A 19910-nucleotide genomic window follows, 5' to 3' on the forward strand; every position below is an offset into this window, starting at 1 on the left:
AAATTGACCTCTTTAATCTAATAATTCTCTGGTGGTTAAGAAGCTCAGAATCCCCGTAAATTATACATTTTCTGAAAGCCTAGATATAGGGAAACATTTTGGTAATCACAGTGTCACCATTGTTTACATAACTATCACGTGACAGGTAATTTGCATAACCTTTCAAGAATAGGTTTTCCCTATGTTTTGTCTCAATACTTCAAAATATCTGACTAAAACTTGCTTGAATGCAAGCTGTTACAATGCTCTTCAAAAGTGTGTCTCAGATTTTTTTTGTCTTGCTTAGTTTTTATTTTAGCACAATTTTAAAGAAATCAACTAGGGTTAAATTCACCCCTCTGGAAGTTTTTCTGGCATAAAAATTGTTTTAAAAAGTTTAAAAATATTCTGAGACACAATTTGGAAGATCATTGAAACAGCTTGCACTCACAAAAATTTCAGCTACATATCTCAAAGCATCGAAACAAAACATAGGGAAAACCGATTTTTGAAAGGTTATGCAAATTACCTGTCACGTGATAGTTATGTTAACAATGGTGACACTATGGTAACAAAAGTGTTGCTCTATATCTAGGCTTTCCGAAAATATATAATTTACGGGGGTTCTAAGCTTATTAACCGCTAGAGAATTGTTAGCTTAAAAGGTCAATTTCTTGTCTTTGAACCTTAATTGTTTAGATAGTTGGAATAATTTCCAGACAATTTAATCTCTATATTACCCATCAATATTTGAAAGAAAATGTATACTCAAGGTTAAATACATTCATCAGGGAATAATTGTAAAAAATTTGTAGGTAATGTTGTCGTTTAAAGTAATGTTATACTTGAAACGTGAAATGTTATAAAAGATTTGAAATTAATATCGGATAACGATTGTATACTAACAGGGCGTAAAGAATGAAAAGTACTATGCAAGCATACAACTGATTAATTTGTATAATTCAGTTTAATTGACCATATAGTTTATATAGTTTCCAGACAATTTAATTCATATACTTCCCATTGATATTTCAAACTTTCGGGCTGATTTAGAACATCAATAATGCATATTACTGAAATGCAATCCATACTGTGTTCATCACAAGAGAAGCTATGATACTCTAATCAAGGAATTAACGTGCTATGTTATATATCTTTTAAAAAATTTGTATGGATATCTTCTCAATAAAAAATGCATTGTTTAACGTTCGTATCATCATGTACCTGTGTTGTTTGCTGTATATCATTGAGGTCAGTTACAAAGATGGTTGGTTTAGGACTATTTTCGATGTCTTTTCTCTTAGGGTAAAGTTTTTTTGCACATACGTTTTAACAAGATTACCTTACAGCTATGAATGACTTTACTTCTTCTTTATAATTGTAAAATGTTGTTGTTTTAGTATATGAAAACTGATAGTGATAATTGCAATGAGCTATAGGTGAAGGGCGTCTCCTTGGTGAGAAAGTAAAAATTACTATTTTGACTTAAAGAATGATATATGGCAGGTACCACATGTGGGGCAGAATTAGCTTACCATTGTCGGAACACCTGTACAATCCATATTGTTACAGAGTCTAGCTGCTCTTCCTAATTTGTCCATCGCTATACTTGAATGACGCCCTTTAATGTATTTTTGAAACATGCACTTGTTTGTCTAAATTCAGAAGCACTCAAGTATGGTACCTGTACTCAGGGCAGAACCATAAAGCAAACTTTTGGCATCGTTACAGGACTTGTGTAGAATATAAAGGATAAGTCGTATATGGTTGAAGTTGAGTTATGTTTCATTATGAAGTTCTAGGTCATCGTGGACAACTTCTTAGGAATACTTGGAGCAAACAAATCTAGGCCTTGCCATAAACATCATCATCATCGTCATCATCATCATCATCATCATCATCATCATCATCATCATCACCATCGTAAGTCAACTCGGAAGGGATATGACAGCGCCATGTTACGTCTAGTGTTCATTTCAGGGAAAGATCGAACCTCTGTCCCCCTCGGAGATTGTGCATATACATTTAGCATTAGAAAATACCCGGAGGATTCCTTGGGGAAACGGTGAATCCGATCTGAGTAATCCAATCTCTTACTAGATTATGCACTGTCCTCGAAGCTGGCAGACAGATGCCGCTGATACATTATTGATACGTTGCCGATGTTGCAGGTGTTTCATGGAGTGGAAAGATACAGTGTTTGTTACATCACCTCCTAAGTAATCACTATCGATATGTCTGTGGAATGACACCCCGGGGAGAAGTGATTAACTCAACAGAGCTGTGTCAAGAGATAACGCAGAGATGTTTTCTTATTTGTTCAGTTGCTAAACTAGATTAACGTTATGTTACATGCTTGATTCGTCAGGTCAGTATGGCAGACACATGAATAATTTTGGAAGGGCAAGGCAGAATTGATTACTCTATGCCTAATAACAGGAGTAGGTTTTCTACCTGTGTAGTATGTTTGAATATACTTTAAGTACTACCTTATGATCTCTGTTACATCATTATGTTGCCTACACGCTCGTAGGGTGTTATGTCGCAGACATTGGATTATTTTTGTGAGAGAAACACATCTTAAGGTAATAGCTATATTTCTGTGACGTTGCAAAGATGTGTGAGTGCTGATGAGGATATAAAGATATGTACCAGAGACCATTAAAGGTATACAGTCACCTGTAATCTAAATATGCCCATATATGGTCAAAAGGGGCGTTCCTTTGTATTCAAAATGCCCATGCGAGGGCGCTGTTTTTAAAAAGCGGCCACCCAATTGTGATTGGTTAGATTTTCTCTTTCAATAGTGACTGTGGCTAAATTGGAACAGGTGACAGTATACCTTTAAAGTTAGTCTGCTAAATGTTTTGCATGCATTTTTCGTTACAGTGGTTTTCGAAGAGTTTGGTTATTCTACATGCATATAATTTTTTATTGCTTTCACTGGCGATAATTATCAAATAAGGCTGATCTTCTCTATTTAATTACTGTTATAAGAGTGGCAATGAGCTAGGAACATTTTAGAGGTAATTCAATGAACCCAATGCATTTAACATGAACCTTTCAACATCGTGAACTCAAAACTACAAACAAATGACTCTGAAGTTTTGATGGAGAAAGGGTCATCTTTACAGACGTGTGAGGTAATCAAATTGACTACACAAATAAACATGGCTTGCCTCACAGTTAATTCACAAAATCATCGGTTGTATTATCATCTCGGAGAAAATACAGCGGCAACTCTTACTCAGGTCAATCACCCTAGTCTAACTTGAACGTGTGATAACTGTAGGCGATAAAATCAACGTTTTCTCGGTCATTAAATCTGCGGTTGAAAAGACGCTGACTAATTGAAATGGGACGCCATGATCTAGCCATACATTACCCTGGAGTGAAGTCAAGTACAGCATATGTTCGAGTGCAGTTGAAGGATAACTAAATGAGGTCTGTCATCCCATAATATATTGGCTAAATAAGGTGCGCGTTAAAAAGGTCCAATTTAACGATACTTCGCATACATCAAGTTTCTGTACCCACGTTCACAAGCATGCACTTGAGAGGGATCCCGCTGATACAATATCAGAATTACACCCCCCCCCCTCGCAAACACGCTGTTCGTTTATCCTTCCAGTCGATAGTCGTGCCAAATCATATAAGCCCACGTTGATTTTGCAGCGTGTTTGCCTATTTGCAGTGTCTCGACACTAGATTCATATAATAAACTATGCATGCGTATTTGATCACGATCAATACTCGCTTCAGCCTGTTAGAAGTAAGTGAAGTGTCAACATAGGTTACCGTTGAGCAGTAATGGTTTTCGCAGAAATGTCAATATGCAAAACATTGGAAACACACTAGCGAAAACCAGTTAGAAGTGGGCCTTAAACCTACTTGAAATTTCAATTTAGCGAAAGAAAAATAAGGAATACTGTTCTAATTTATTGATTTCTATCAAAATTTCCCCGGTGTAAATAATTAAATCAATTTTAACTGTCTCCTTTTGTTGTGTTGAAATGTATATTAGACGTATGCAGAATCTCACGGAAATTCTATACGACGGCAGTCTTGAGCCTGCGTATTATCCATGTTTATATTTTTTTCAAAATGAATCAATAATTAAGACAGTATACGAAACGATTTGGCTGTAAAGTTTCAATCCAATCACTCGGTCTTGAATAATTGAAACACATGCCTGAGTTTTCATAAGCCCTCCCTTCTAGAATTACTCCTGAGTCAGTGATCGATTCGTCTTCTTTGTTCTTTTGGATTCAGTGACTATAAAGATGTACCGGGCGAGTCCGGCAAAAATTTGCCACCATGAACGTAATGATCATTAATGCTCGCCGTACTTTGTTCGATCACCCACATCTCGCAATATATTCTTGAATATTTATGCATCTCGTATAGATGAATAATGTGTTGTCAAAAAGTGTTGCTTCCCAATGAGGACGAAATGGAGAAGGTGGAAGTTATTACCTGTTTTTCACTTTCCTTTCAATACCAAAACAGAAACAACGTTCTGAAACTGCCACCTTTAATAGCCATATTCTGCTTGGACATAGCCTGACAGTGCTATTTTACATCGTATCATTTAAGAAGAGCTCTTGGGGTTAACCTCCGGGCGCATGCGCGTAAACATGCTGCACGTTCCATGCTTGATAACATTGATGGAACACTGAATTAATTTAAATCGAATTGTTATGCGAACGCCCGTGTTCGTGCTGTCTCGCACACTTCAGAAAGAAACCCCGCGTGGATTTGTAAAGTCTCGGAAAGCGTTCCTCTTGCTATGAGTACCAGAATTATTGCAATTCCGACCGACACCTAGGGTCTAAATTCGGTACGCGAATAAAAACAAGGTTAATAGCGTTTTCTACCCTTATTCATTGATTTTTATTTAACAAGAACAACAACTGAGAGTGGTTGGCTATAGATTGACCCCAAGACTAATCAATTACCTATCGCGTGCGACAGCACAATTTACCGAAATCTCAAAAATTACAGCAAAGTCTTAAAACTTGTCCATAATGTGTGGTTTGTTAAGAACCAATTTTAAAAGTTAACGTAAGACCATAATTGACACCATGTCGAGAAAGAAGCGGGTTGAATATTGTGCAGGTTCTAATTTAGTAGGTAATAGCGTTAATAGTCTCTCACATAATGTCGTTACGCTAACTGATTTAGTCATGACGGAAATCGTTCGTAAGTACGATGCTATTTTTGACGTTCTTGTTATGTGTTATTACTCGTGAATTGGAGTCCATTGCCCTCAGTAATCCCCAAATGGGATTTCACACGTCCTTTCTCGTTTAGCTCTTAATGAAAACCAAAGGATGCTGTCCTGTTTCGATAATGCGGTTGTAAATGTTTGCTGTGAAGTACTTCAATCGTGCTCATGGAAAGACAAAAACCGCATTCCAATATTGAACTAAGGATAATGAATCGTTCCAGACTGATACGCTCAATCAGAAATTGTTCTTTGTAAAATAACTTCCTTAAATTTGATCATCTATATAAATTAACTTCATAACTTGACCATCAGCTTGTAATCAACTTTCGCATAATTGAAACGCGCCTTTGAGGCAAGTCCAAGATTGAATCAAGGTTGGTCAAATCTGCCAATGTCGATGTTTGTCGAGCTAACTTACATCGAGAGGCCTCATACGGTAGCATAAAATGTTATTTCACAAGAGTGACTATCAAGCACGGCTAGCTTTCGTTTGCGTCTACACTGTGTAGAAGACAATGCTCATTGGTGGTGATGTTCTAACTAAGCAAGGAGGTGCAGGAAACATTGCACTCATTCGAACGGAGAATGTATCCACATTGAAGATACATATAGAAGGCTCCTCGGGGACAAATTTTACAATTCTTTTCTGATCTATCACTTGTTGGGAATCATTTTAAAGCTGTTGGCATAAGAAAAAATCATTAAGTTTTTTCGAAAATCAAATTTTCCCCTTTACAGTTAGTGAAGGTATGGCGGCCATTTATCGATAAATGTTAGGTAATTTGTTTCTGTAGTCCCAAACTTTGCGCGGAAATCACTGATTTTATTCTCGATTGGGTAAGACAGTGATTAAAGATTTCAATGAGGACATTTTTGGCACAAGTTTAAGTCTTCCACCCTCGAGGCGCATACAACCTAAATCGTTTTAATCCTGTGAATAAGTTCAGGATCATGTATGAACACCCGGACTTCATAGACAGAAGGACGGAGTAAAAGATAGGTACAGCCTCCAACGTGTTGAACAGGCACACTAACTATAACCTTTCCAAACTGTATAATCTGCTGCCTGCCTTAACATTACGCAATGATGTTTGGAGAGAGAGTCTACCGGCACACACTCGCTTACACTATATAGTTAACGGGCTGTCCTCCGCCCTCCCTTGCAGCAACGCACGTGCATGGATTTTTCGTTAGAATAAAACCTTGTTATTTTTGCCTTATACGAGTCGCGCAATGTTTATCAGACAATTAAGCACGATTATCGCCGCCGCAGAGACATACTGGACAGCATGGTGTCCCTGATTTATAATGATGATGTCAGTGAAATCGAGTTATCAACTGGTACAATTTATGGACGTTTCATAAGATCTTTAACTCTGTAGCTATTATTTGAATGTTAACAAACATCAGGTTTGTAAAATGAGAATTTGAAAATGAAAAATAACGGTAGAAATTTTAACCAGGTCATAAGTACTGCATCCAAAGTCACGTGAAGGATAATCTTCCTCAGGTTATGGCAATGCATTGTTTTGCCTGAGGGTATCTAATGCGCAATGTTGCTTAACATGACATTTCGGTCATGCTTTATAAATGTTAACTAATACAAATTTCATAGACATTTTAAGCTTCGCCAACGGGTAACAATGTAGCGTGTATCGATCTCTGTAATTGATTCGGCTGTATATGGAACAGAGATGCTGTTTCGCATAGTGACGTCAAATCGAACCACTGTAATAAATGCCACGCCTTGAGTGACAAGATGAACAAAATGACAGCAGGTGACGGCTGTATGGACTGCCAAATGTCAAAAAGCTATGTGATTTAACTTAATAGAGTCACTTATCCTGTCCGCTTTCCTGTCAAAAAGGTTAAGGACTTCTCTCTACAACCGCAAGATGACAATCGCTTAAGGATAAACAGTTGTGTACAAGTCTTTTAAATATCCTGATTGTATGACTATACATTAAATGTAGGATAGAATAAGATGTGCATCGAAACCGATTTGGACATTTGCCATCTGAAACAATCTCTCTCTCTCTCTCTCTCTCTCTCTCTCTCTCTCTCTCTCTCTCTCTCTCTCCATATATAATAACACAAAAATACTTAAATACTTCAAGTACAGAGTAATGATATCTGTTATTTAAGTTTCATGCATCCTGCAATCATCAGACAGAAGAAGTGAAAGGATTCTTAGTTCGACAGTCTTATATATGTATTATACTTCGAGATATATATATATATATATATATATATATATATATATATATATATATATATATATATATATATATATATAAGTAGAACACAGGACTTAGGCAATACTCAGAGTTTCACACTACATGTGCTCTCTGTAGCGATCATCAGACGAATATATATATATATATATATATATATATTATATATATATATTATATATATATATATATATATATATATATCACATTTACATATGAAATCGACATTACTTCACCATCCGATTATCCCAAATTAGTTCCAATCGTGTTATTAAAATATTCATCGGCATGGTTAGATTTATGACTACGCAATATGTTACAAGATATAATAATTGCTTATTTATGATGTATCATGCTTGCTTATTTATAATTTATCATACAGAGTTTTACATTTTAATGGGCTGTTTGCCACAGACTAGTGTGTGCACGAGTGAAGATTTCTTGCTAAAACGACGAAATGATCTTATATGAAGGATGGAATGCATGCTAAGTCTAAAACTTCTTTATGATGACATGCTCAAGTCGATATTAGATTACTTGAGCCACATCATATACTGGCTGTAGGAGAGCTATGTCAGTACAATGAAATACCTATATTAGATCCAGCGAATAGACTCCATATATATGCGTATTTATAATGTGTAGTGCCGCAACACTGCGCAAAATCATCGACGTTTATGCACAAAGCAATAAAGAAAGTATACACACACACGGAAAACAATATTCATTCTTAACCTGTAATCAGCATGTTGAAACAGTCTCATTTTAGTCAAATATTACGTGAATGGAAAAATGAAAGCCTTCAACTCAAAAACTGGAAATTACACGAACCGTACAGTGAGTAGAGGGGTCACATTCAGAAAAATTAATCGAATCATACTCTGATTTAGCCGAGTGCTGACTGTGATGTCTTCGATGGGTGAACTGATGGGTGTAAGTTTGAATGCGATCGAAACGTTAATAAATTTTATTAAAAAGGACCTTTTTTCTCTCTTTCTTCTGTAGGAATATGGTATGACGATGATATTTACAGAAAAGTGGAAAGAACCCCGGATGATGTACAACGAAAGCATTTTTGACGGTACCGTAGGTTTCATTGGTGATAGGTCGATAGTCAACGACATCTGGGTTCCTGATTTGTACTTCACGAACGTGAAAGAAGGCAACTTCCATGATGTCACCGTCGAAAACAAATACATTCATATTACTCCAGATGGCGAGATCACCCTCAGTATGAAGTAAGTATCTAACAGTAGATTATCTGAAATACACGAACGGAAACGGTTAGCCGACTGTGCTTTTGGCGCGAAACAGTGTCCGCATGTGGTTTTTTGATGGGCGGGCCGCACCTTTGTTCCCGTATAATTGGTTGGAGCAGTCGAGGGTGACTTTTTAACGCTATTGGATAAGAAAGTTTTGCCCTTGTTAGGTTGAAAACTTGGGAAATGCACAGTAGGTGGACAGGAAGTAGGATTCTGTTAGTTCCATGGAGCTTTCGCGAGCGCATAGGCAAACAAAGTCCAAAGAGGAGGAGTGGGAGAGACTGATGGGTGTAATATTTTTGACGGGAAGTGTGATGTGGAATACAACTGGCGGAGCAGGAGAGGGAACTATTCATATCACAGTGGGGGAGTCCTTTCAAAGTTTTAAGTTTGTTCAACTTATTATACCTCAGTAGACATAACTTTGAACATACAACATTTAAAGGGGCACAGTCGTCAGAACTGCGCCTGTGCAAGTTTCTTGTTTGCAACAATGTATTTTGTGCACAATATCTAGATGCACCTCATCATCATAGCTACAGCATTTAAATAATATTATGTAGATTGTGACAGACATTTTTTAACTTTCATCAATCACCGTCTTACCTTAGATACAATATTCACATTGGTCGTATGGGTCCCATACGACCTTTCAGCCCAGTTCCGAAGACTTTATCCCTTCAATCAAAATTAGAAAGTGGTAAGTCGGTTACCACTGAATGTGGGAGCTAAATTGAAAATGTATAAATCAGGAGTTTGAACGTAATCGTACGATGGCAGTGGGTGAGCTTAGCCTTCAACTAATATGCCTGAAAAGACTGTCTCGAGAAGACTGTCTCGATTGAGTTTCTATCACGTCAGGGCGTTGTTGAAGCGTCTTTAGAGGTAGACAGGGCGGATGTTTTACAAGTGGAACTGTTAACGAGTGCTTTGAATATATATCCTATGGCAATGATAGTGCATTCTACTCGCATACAGTGAAATAGTTATGTTTGTTACTGCGAACAAATTGCCCTAGGGCTTTTAGTGAATGCATGCCAGCGGCAATGACTCAGTTCACATACGGAGAAAAAAATGCAATCTGCGATACACACGCAAAGGTCAAAGTGCCGAGAGCAAATTTTCAAAAATGCAAAAGGAAAGGAGAATCGCGAAATAGAGTTTTCTCTTATCTCTGGATAAGTGAGGAAGAAAATAGTTTACGCAGAGAAATTTTAGCTTGTAAGTGGTTCATTGTCGTGCCGACATAGCCGTTTGCCATGCTTCACTTACAACGATATTATATCCCCCAAATGCAAAGAAGAAGAAAATACAAGCACAAAACATACATTGTGATTGTTTCTGCTATATATAATGTGATTTTTATCAATGTACTCTGAGAGCTAAATACAGAACAAATACCCCCAAGGGAATGTACTGCCCTAGGCTAAACTAAAATGAAGTTTCATGAAAAAATGAAGAAAGTTTCCCAAACACTTTCCATGATCATATTTACTGGGCATGGTGCACGTAACGAAAACGTCAACCTTCCCTGTATTGTTCTCGTTTCTACAAACTTATGCTTCACTTACGGTAGCCTTGTACACGCATGTCTGCTTGAGCTTAATGCTGCAATTTAATAATTCCGCACAGATTTGCGATTTGCTCTCAAGTGATAAATGTTTGTTTAGTTCTTTTCGTGATACCCGATGATACACCGTGTCTTTTGAGCATCATACATTAATGATATCGACCAACTACAGCCGTACGCGAGTGTAAGCCCTGGCGTGATATCAGCCTTGTGTTGGCTGAAGTTAGTCGGTGACGGGGTTCTCTAATATTTCAACAGGCACAGAACGATGAGCACGCAAATATTCAGTTGCTTCAGCACTCAAATTGCGTTTTTATTTTCAAATACGTCGCATTTATGTCAGTCACGATGATACTGGATAAAATTTAGACAACCTACCTCTACAGACTAGTAGCTTGCGCGTTCAACAAATGTGCTCTCGTGCACGCAGCAAATGAAATCAGGAAAGGTTCACCCTGTAAAGATGACATAAGTTTGTCACGTTCGTTTTTATAATTTTACATACCAAATCCAACCCGCCTCTGGTCTGATTTTCTTTTCTTTAAATTCATTCTCGTTCCTCCAGGGTCAGACATGTATAGTCGTGAGACATCATTGCATGGTATCATTATGCATTTTCAGGGCAATATTGATACCAATGATCGGTAACCGAACACATAAAATCGCCACGGGTTCGAGGTATACCGCCCCTCTCTCTCTCTCTCTTGCTGTATTTATTGAGGTTGATAAGCTTAATTATTAGAAGTAAACGCCACAGGGGAACGGCAAAAGAACAGGCATAAAATGAAAGCATGGATATGGAAACATAAAAACCTCGTAATGAGTTACTGGAAGGGATATACCGTGATTCTAGGTTTATGTGAACATAACAGCTAGCACAGATTACGGATGCAAGCTATATGAACAACAAACACGAATCTAGGCTCGACCGTTAACTGCATTTATGGAAGTCACACCTATAAATGCTATCTCTCTCTAATATAGACGAACCCTTCTACAACTCAAGTGAATTTGTAACACGTTTCATAGTATTTGATTTGATTATCAATGATGCGCAGAAGGTTGAACGCACTTCTTGAAAACTCCTCTTTCAACCAGCCAGGCTAAGTTTCATAACGTCATTTTATAGGCAAAATTTGACTTTTGCGTCAAGCCAAGAAAGTATGCCGTCTTATTTTACAAGGGAGTGTCACAGCGAGTGCCATTATAAAGTTTAAATCCTGCCGTAAAAAGCCTGTTGTAGTTCGGCGCTATGAGGTGTAAGGACGACAGACATTCATGACGTTCGACTACGTGATGTTGCAGTCTCAGTCACAGCTTTGTCGCAAGGTGTAACGACTGACTGCCGATGACCTCCAAATTTGTGTCACCATCTCCTGACTTAGAACAAAACTTATGAAATGCTGTCGCCCGGCAGGAAATTCAATTTCCTTTGAAGTCGGTGCACAAACACGTAATTTTCCCCCTCAAGGTATCCGTGAGGACGCTCTGTGTGTGACTGCAATTCGCAGCAGCCGTCCCTCAATTTTGTCGTCCTAATCGATGTTCAGCCAAGAATATGACGTTAATTCAGCAATTACCCCCCTTTCATTACGAAGGCATCGGTCACCCACCGAAGAAAATACCTTAATGACTCCGATGGTAACGTTATCTACCTCGTAGGCTGCGAGGTTTTCAATGGCTAGTCATTAAATGTGGGCAAAACTAGGTTGCTTACCTCCCCATGACATTTCAAAGTTAGCTTTAAATTCGAATCGTTAAATATACGAATAAAGGCACATGTTAGTAGGGACATGCAGACAAAGATACATACAACGATATACGAGACAAATATAAGTATATAATATATATATATATATATATATATATATATATATATATATATATAAAGTATACTAGAGATGATACTAAAGTAAAGTGTTTAGATGATACTAAAGTAAAGTGTACCCCGTCCTTGTCGAATACTTGTAGCGATGACCGCCATAACCCGACATGTGACCAGAAAAACACAAAGGGATTTCCCGCCAAAGCCTCGCTCAAGTTTGTCCCGGATGTTTTCTGTACACCGGGCACGATGCAAAACTTAGCTTACAACTAATGGTAATACTCGAACGTTGAAATGCCGATGAATAAAATAAACCTCTGAGCAAAAGCCTCGGGTGAATCATGCACACTGCAGAGATCGTTGTACCGATGACGAAAATACAACATCTGGCGATAATTCTCTCACATACGATGTCTTCAGAGAAAGTTACCTCCGCTGAAACCCCTCACAAACACGCTTCGGACAAAACAGAAACCAGATATGAACTGAATATGCTCACGTGTTTTACAACAGGTTCATTACTAGTAGTACGCTTCACAGAACAATGAGATATATGTTATCACTATATGTAGCAGGTTTTTTTAAAACTTCGCACAGTACTCTCAGAGTTTAATCACTAATTACAAAACTTTATTTAATATGCGAATGACCTGTCAATTAACTTGACACTGCTCAATGCTTTATGGGCCAATTAGATATCCATCATATCAACATTTGTAGCGTGTTTTATTTAATTTAATGCTGTAATTTTAGAATTTTAGTGCCGAAATTTCAGAGTTATATACCTAATTACAAAGTTTATTAAATATGCAAATGAACCCTTAATTAACTTTATACTACTAAATGCTTTACAACACAGTTAGATATCTGTCGTAGCAGTATGTGCAGCAGTTTCATCACATTTGATGCAGTTATTTCGTAGTTATATGACTAATTATAAGACTTCATGGAATATGCAAATGAGCTAATTATTAACTTGACACTGCTCAATGCTTTCAGTGCAATTGGATATTTATCAGATCAACATCTGTAGCAAGTTTCATCAAATTTAATGCTTTAATTTTGGAGTAATATCACTAATTATAAAGTTCATTAAATATGCAAATTAACCCTTAATTAACTTCACACAACTAAATGCTCTACACCACAATTAGATATCTGTCGGATCAGTATCTGCAGCAGATTTCCTCACATTTGGTGCAGTTATTTTGGAGTTATATCACTAATTACTAAACATCATAAAATATGCAAATGACCTATTTGTTAACTTGACACTGCCAAATGATTCTCAGTACAGTTAGATATTTATCAAAACAATATCTGTACCCAATTTCACTGACTTGGGTGCCGTAATTTCAGAGTTATATACCTAATTACAAAGTTCATTAAATATGTAAATAAACCCTTAATTAATTTAACACTACTAAATGCTTTACACTACAGTTAGATATCAGTCGGATCAGTATCTGCAGCAGATTTCATCACATTTGGTGAAGTTATAAAGGAGTTATATGACTAATTACAAACCTTCATAAAATATGCAAATGAGCTATTTATTAACTTAACACTGTCTAATGCTTCGAGGTATAATTAGATATATATCAGATCAATATTTGTTGCAAGTATCATCAAGTTTGGTGCAGGAATTTCAGAGTTATCTCACTAATAACAAAAGTTCATTAAATATGCAAATGAGAAGATAATTGACATGACACTCACAGTATCATCATAATGTTCTTAGATTGTCATCTGTGAAAAGTTTCATGAAATTTTGTGCAGTATTTCTTGATATATGTCTACACTGTCATTACCGTCTCCATAGGGAAACCATTGTGTGGAAAAAAAACGATATTGCATAACTTCATTAATATGCAAGCCACACTAACCAAAATCTAATCAGTTCTTGCAAGTAGCACTCGGTACCTGTGTACCAAATTTGACTTGAATCCGTTCAGGCGTTTTTGAGTTATCGTGTAAACAGACAGACAGACAGACACACACACACACACACACACACACACTAACACAAACACACACACACGGACAGACAGAAAGACATCGCTATGACAATAGCCCACGTGTTTACACACGTGTGCTAAAAAGAACGAGTGAGTTCCGGCGCGTATATTTTCCTTGACGGCGTATGAAAGAATGCCCCAAAAGTAGAACAAGGGTAGGGGCCAGGTTTCTTGTGAAGAAATGAATACATAAATACCGTTACCGTTGTTAAAGTTCAGATGAGGTCCAGCTGCCGAAATGGCAGTCTTGCCTTGAGGACAGTCTCAGGGCAAAAGAGGATGGGACAAACCTACACGATGACCTCTTGACCCCTGCCACAGGTGGCGCTGTATGAACGTTTGCATGAGATAAAATTCCTTACTTTTGTAACTTCTTATATATATATATATATATATATATATATATATATATATATATATATATATATATATCAATATCAAGTATACAAGTAGATACATACCCACCAAGTATACTAGTATATACATACCCACACAGTGCCACACACATATATTGCATTAGTTATATATAGTTTTTAATGTGTTTCGATATTTTGTACCGCAACAATCTATTGTGAAAAGTTTACTGGGCGATGTTTCCAAAGCGGTTTCAGTTGTACGTGGTACCACTTTCTTTCAAAAAATATTCTAAACATATACCTAGCGACATCCTTAGTTGCACTTTAATCTTTTCCGTCGATGAGCTGTTTAAGTTCCTACACTGTTGGAATGTTGGAAAATGTTGGAAAATCTGTTTTAGAGAATGTGTCGTCACCTATCCCGGACGCACATCACCTTCTAGTCACCCGCCATTGTTGCAAAGCTGCAGACGACACTACGGTCACGTGACCGGGCACTTTTCAAGATTTGGTCAAAACTATGACCTTAGGGAAATAGCTTTTCAAAAAATATCTTCTAACGTCACTTTTGTCGATCCGATGGGGACAAGACGTATGTATTTTGTCGTCACGTGACGTATTCTGGCCAATCGCGACACGGAATGAGCATGTGGCGTGTTATAATAATCATTATGAACCAGATGAGGCAGTATGAGGCTATTTTCGCATTCAAACATTATGCACCTTCGCATATTTGGAAGAATTTCACCTAGACCAATGATTAAGAATCATCTGCCTCAAAGGACTCGAAGAGATGAAGATAGAACTCATCTTGTAATGTACACGCGCAACTGTCTTCAAGATCATATGAATAAAATTATCCACCCCTGGGATTTTGTTCAGGTTAGATTGTCAAGAGGAGAGGGAAAGCGAGGGGGGAACATGACCTTTAATTGGTTGACAGTGGTTGGATAAAGGCAAACAGTAAACACGAAAAATGGCATTAGTTTTGCTTCAGCAGAACTCGGTGATCAATCATACGGACCCTGAAGCATACAGTTGTCAAGTACAAGAAGACAGTTCTCCCGATTTGATACCGGCATAATTTATTCATATTTGCTTTGGCGTAGCGGCGTCGTTGTAATATGTGGTAATTTCTCTAATAACCCATATAGTTCTTTGAATGTGTTCTGAACAATAGTAATCAATGTAGATGGCCAGCTCGTGAGTTGTGGTTTTAGATATCATGAAAAGAAACTGTTGGTGACAGTTCGAACGTCAGAGGAATGTCAATGGACGCCTGTGTATGACATGGAATTTACATACCTCATAAGCAGAGCGTTAGGCAACAAAAAATTGCCGTGCTAGATAATCTTAAGTGTTGTACGATGTAATCAGCGTACACCGATGCTAGATCGTGGCAGTAGTGTTTAATGCTAGTTTGTGTATTCCGTTATATACAAAGATTATTAATGAAAAAATAAAAAATAAAGCGCGGTGAGGAAAGAGTAAGAAGAGTAATCTTTCTGGTGACACAGTTTTACTGCGAAGCAAAAATTACAGGTGTGAGTATTTAGCAAAATCATATTGGTTATTTTTCTATCGAAAAAAAAACTTTGAGCGATTAATTTATCTGTGCAGGGGAATAGGGCCTAGTGTCACTGGCAAAGACCTTCGTGATCTATGGAATCAGCAAAACTTGGGGTGTGTTCGTTACATCAGTATGGATAAAACCTTGACAGATAGTTATTAGAAGTATGAGTGACTGTTTTGATATGGATTATATGGCCTAATGACTCTTGAAACCTAGCGACGGCAGGGTGACTGCACTATTTGAACAGCTACTTATCATGTGAGATGACATCCTCTGCGGTCATGATCTCTTTGCGACAACGCCACAACGTGTTCAAACACACCTGCGGAAGGCAAAACATCATGCATTATTAGATTCATACGGAACGGCTGAAAGTCTTTGCTTGGGGAATATAATATACAAAAAATCGATTAAAATCGTTTTTGCATAATTTACCAGTAACCGTTTAGTTGTGTACACAGCTTTAAATTTGCCAGAGGTCCGCGCTAGTGAGGCCGCTGTACTTGATGAAAAAAGGAGGGGACCCAAATAAGTAACATTTTTGCGCATTTCTCACTAAAAAATTGTTCGGTTATCTCTTATCTGGAAAGGAAGACAAATCTCTGAGACTTAACTTTCCCGATCCGGCAAATGTATATACTATACGCTTCCATGCAGAACACGTGCATATAGAACAACATCTCTGAAAGTACAAGCCGAATTTCTGCATGGAGATAAAGCTGACATGATTTGCTGTATATTGCGATATTGAATATCAGAATGTCACTTGTCTCGTTGGACACTGATCTGCTCTTAATTGCCGGATTTGAAATATCATCTAGGCCTAAATCATTGTCAGTGATATAGTCACTTAGGTGCGCCGTACTTTTGCATTGCACGGAACGTTATGTTCACCACATAAGTGTATTGAGAACCCGGCACAGATTGTATCGGTAGCATTATATTTCTCGTTGCATTGTCAACAGGTAAAATATCCAGTCACGATTGTTTCCTTCCGCCAAATAATTTGGCGAAAACACAAACACATTACAACTGTACAATTGTCCTGTCAATGCGTGTGGATGCTTGAAAGGTTAATCAGCTGAAAAGTAATAGTTGTTTGTCCATCAACATAATGGTGAGAATTTCCTTTTTTTTTCAGATTAACGCTGATTTTATCCTGCTATATGGACTTTCGTCGCTTTCCCATGGATCAGCAAGAGTGTGGACTCGATATTGAGAGCTGTAAGAAATTTACAACTTTTTATTCTTCATATATATTTGTTATCATGTTCAAAATCGACAACTTCATTCAAGTCTCATGATAGAACATAAATTTCCAATTATCCACTGAGCAACTCTATTTTTGCCGAAGTTTCTCAGTTTCGAAAATTTAATATATCACGGTGTTAAGAAAGGGTTAAATTCAATGTATATTTTCTTTCGTGCACTGCATCATACACAAAATCTTCCCCTTTTGCTTTTTTGTGCCAACATGAAGTGTAGTTTTTTTTTCCTTTTCTTTAGATACCTACAGTAGTGAAAACTTACTGTTACAGTGGCGGGAATCGAAACCTGTCATCACAAAACAAGGTGTACGTTTACCCCTGTTTGGCATCTCACCAATATCAACCCTCAACTGTACTCACGATATGTATGAAACGGGTAAGCTGCGTACAGTTGTTCGTACTCTTCAATGATATCGCCTCTCCCGTAAGTGAGAGAAACTGAAAACATTTTCTGTTCAATTGGTAAGGAAAACGTTAAGTGGAAAATGGTTGCGTGTCATCAATGTCTACGCGGAGGCAACGGTGCCGTATGCGTCTGATGCATCCGATCAGCCGTGTCTGCGCAGTAACGTCAGAGGTAGCTAAAATGTGATTTCTAGGGTCGAATTACCCTGAAGGCTTCGGAAACATTTAAAAATTTTATAAAGTTTATACAGCCGAAGTTAGACATAAATGTTAGCTGGAAAGTATCATGTCTTAGTGGTTCATGTCACTGAACCACTGTCGAGAGCGGATGGTAGAATGTACTTGGTCAACATTGGTCGATTCATCTGGCCGAAAAGGTTATACACCAGAGTGGGCTACGGATCAAGAAAAGCCAAGGGACCGGTTTTATACCGCTAATGCTATTTAGTATTTACAAATCCAATTAACTCATTAGAGAGTATTTAGTGTTCCAAGTCTAAAATAGGCCCAATGCTACACAGGTTACGACGTTCTGGTAATTCTTCAAGACGGATTATTTCTTGTAAACACAGCGCTCTTATTTGAAGTATTAAGCGGCAGCATTACAAAAAGTTTGAACGTTTTTTTGCTCTTGCACATGAATTGAACTATTGCTGTTGTTTCCGCAACAAGTATCATCGCGTTAGCGAGTATTTAAGGTGTATATATATATATATATATATATATATATATATATATATATATATATATATATATATATATATATATATATATATATATATTATTTATTATTTATTTATTTATTATTTATTTATTCTCTACAGGGAATGTGTCGTGCATAGGTATGACCTTTGTATTGACGAGAGGGTTAGGATTCTACTTACTCCAGACTTATCTACCGAGTATTCTGATCGTGGTCCTATCCTGGATGAGTTTCTGGATCGATATCACTTCGACACCGGCCAGGGTGACTTTGTGTACCACGACCGTCTTGACTATGACCACTACAAGCGTGGGCAATTTCGATGGATTGCCAAAGGTGGCTTATATAAAGGTAGTGAAGTCTCTCTTATTCTAACTCTGACTAGTGGTGCTATAGTGTCTATCTATTTATCTATGTCTGACTAGTGTTGCTAGTATCTATGTCTGACTATTCTAAAGCGCCAGAGCGATCTTCCTCTATATATAGTAAACCTAGAGTTGTACGACTTCGCCAGTGACTTTTCTTTAACTGTGATAACCTTGTAGGACCCAGTATCGTTTATGAATCCAGGTTATACTAGCCAACGACCTTTAGTATTAATCAATAAAATAGTTTACTTTCAGCAAGGTGGATAATAGAAGGCCAGTCCGACAATAGAAAAATTTCAACTGTAGTAGCTTCAATATATAATTGGACATCACTAGAACAAAGTATTTTTCCCAAATCGGTTCCTATAGCATTTTCTGAACTTCTAAATTTCCGAAGCTGTCTATTTGTCATTACAATATTAATTGCATCGTCAATAATTTACTTGAACAGCTTGTTTACCGACACGGCAGTGCAAGATAGCGATGTCCGGGGTTAAATTTGTGCCATATTGTATATGTACCATAATGCCTCCATTCTTCTTTGGAGAAATCATGGGAAACAACGTGGAAGAGAAATCTGTTTACTAAGTGAAAAGTCCACCTGACTATAGCTGGACATTTTAAACATGTAAGCCTATCCTGAAGATGTTAGCACTGAAAGGGATTGTAGTGTGCCACTGTTTTAATCGGCGACAAGACAATTCCGTGATCGTAGTAAAAGCTTTTCCGACTAAAGTTTTCCTTTGCATGTCTCGAGATTGCATCATTCGGTTGGATTTCGTGAAACTCCTCTTAAAACCACAACCGAGCGACTTTTCCCACGAGACAGTGCACCACTGACATGTATTTTATGCGTAGCCTTTACAGATAAGAGACTATACGTGTATCACCAAATCTCTAAAGATTTTTAAAACGTTTCCAAATTCGAAGGCAGTATCTGTCTGACGAGGTCCCATGCCAGGCCACCGCTCACTGTGATAGACCACTGGGAATCAATAGCTTCTATTACACGCTGTGTTTTCTCCGATACCTATCGGTGTAATTGAAAAGCAGAAACGCTTCGTAGATGTTTGAAAGGTCAGAGAGGGGCTCTCCGTTGAATTGAAACACAGCTGGACA

At 37.6% G+C, this 19910-nt stretch overlaps 1 protein-coding gene across 1 annotated transcript in view; it reads left to right on the forward strand.

Moving 5' to 3' along the window:
- Positions 1–19910, forward strand: part of LOC139147550 (glycine receptor subunit alpha-4-like) — a 95377-nt gene that overhangs the window by 66938 nt on the left and 8529 nt on the right. Inside the window, exons 4-7 of the mRNA XM_070718676.1 lie at positions 8449–8681; positions 17189–17271; positions 17554–17691; positions 18545–18774. Of these exons, the coding sequence (XP_070574777.1) occupies positions 8449–8681; positions 17189–17271; positions 17554–17691; positions 18545–18774 (684 nt within the window). The remainder of the gene's footprint in view (positions 1–8448; positions 8682–17188; positions 17272–17553; positions 17692–18544; positions 18775–19910) is intronic.

Source organism: Ptychodera flava, chromosome 13 (genome assembly GCF_041260155.1).
Source record: "Ptychodera flava strain L36383 chromosome 13, AS_Pfla_20210202, whole genome shotgun sequence".
NCBI lineage: Eukaryota > Metazoa > Hemichordata > Enteropneusta > Ptychoderidae > Ptychodera > Ptychodera flava.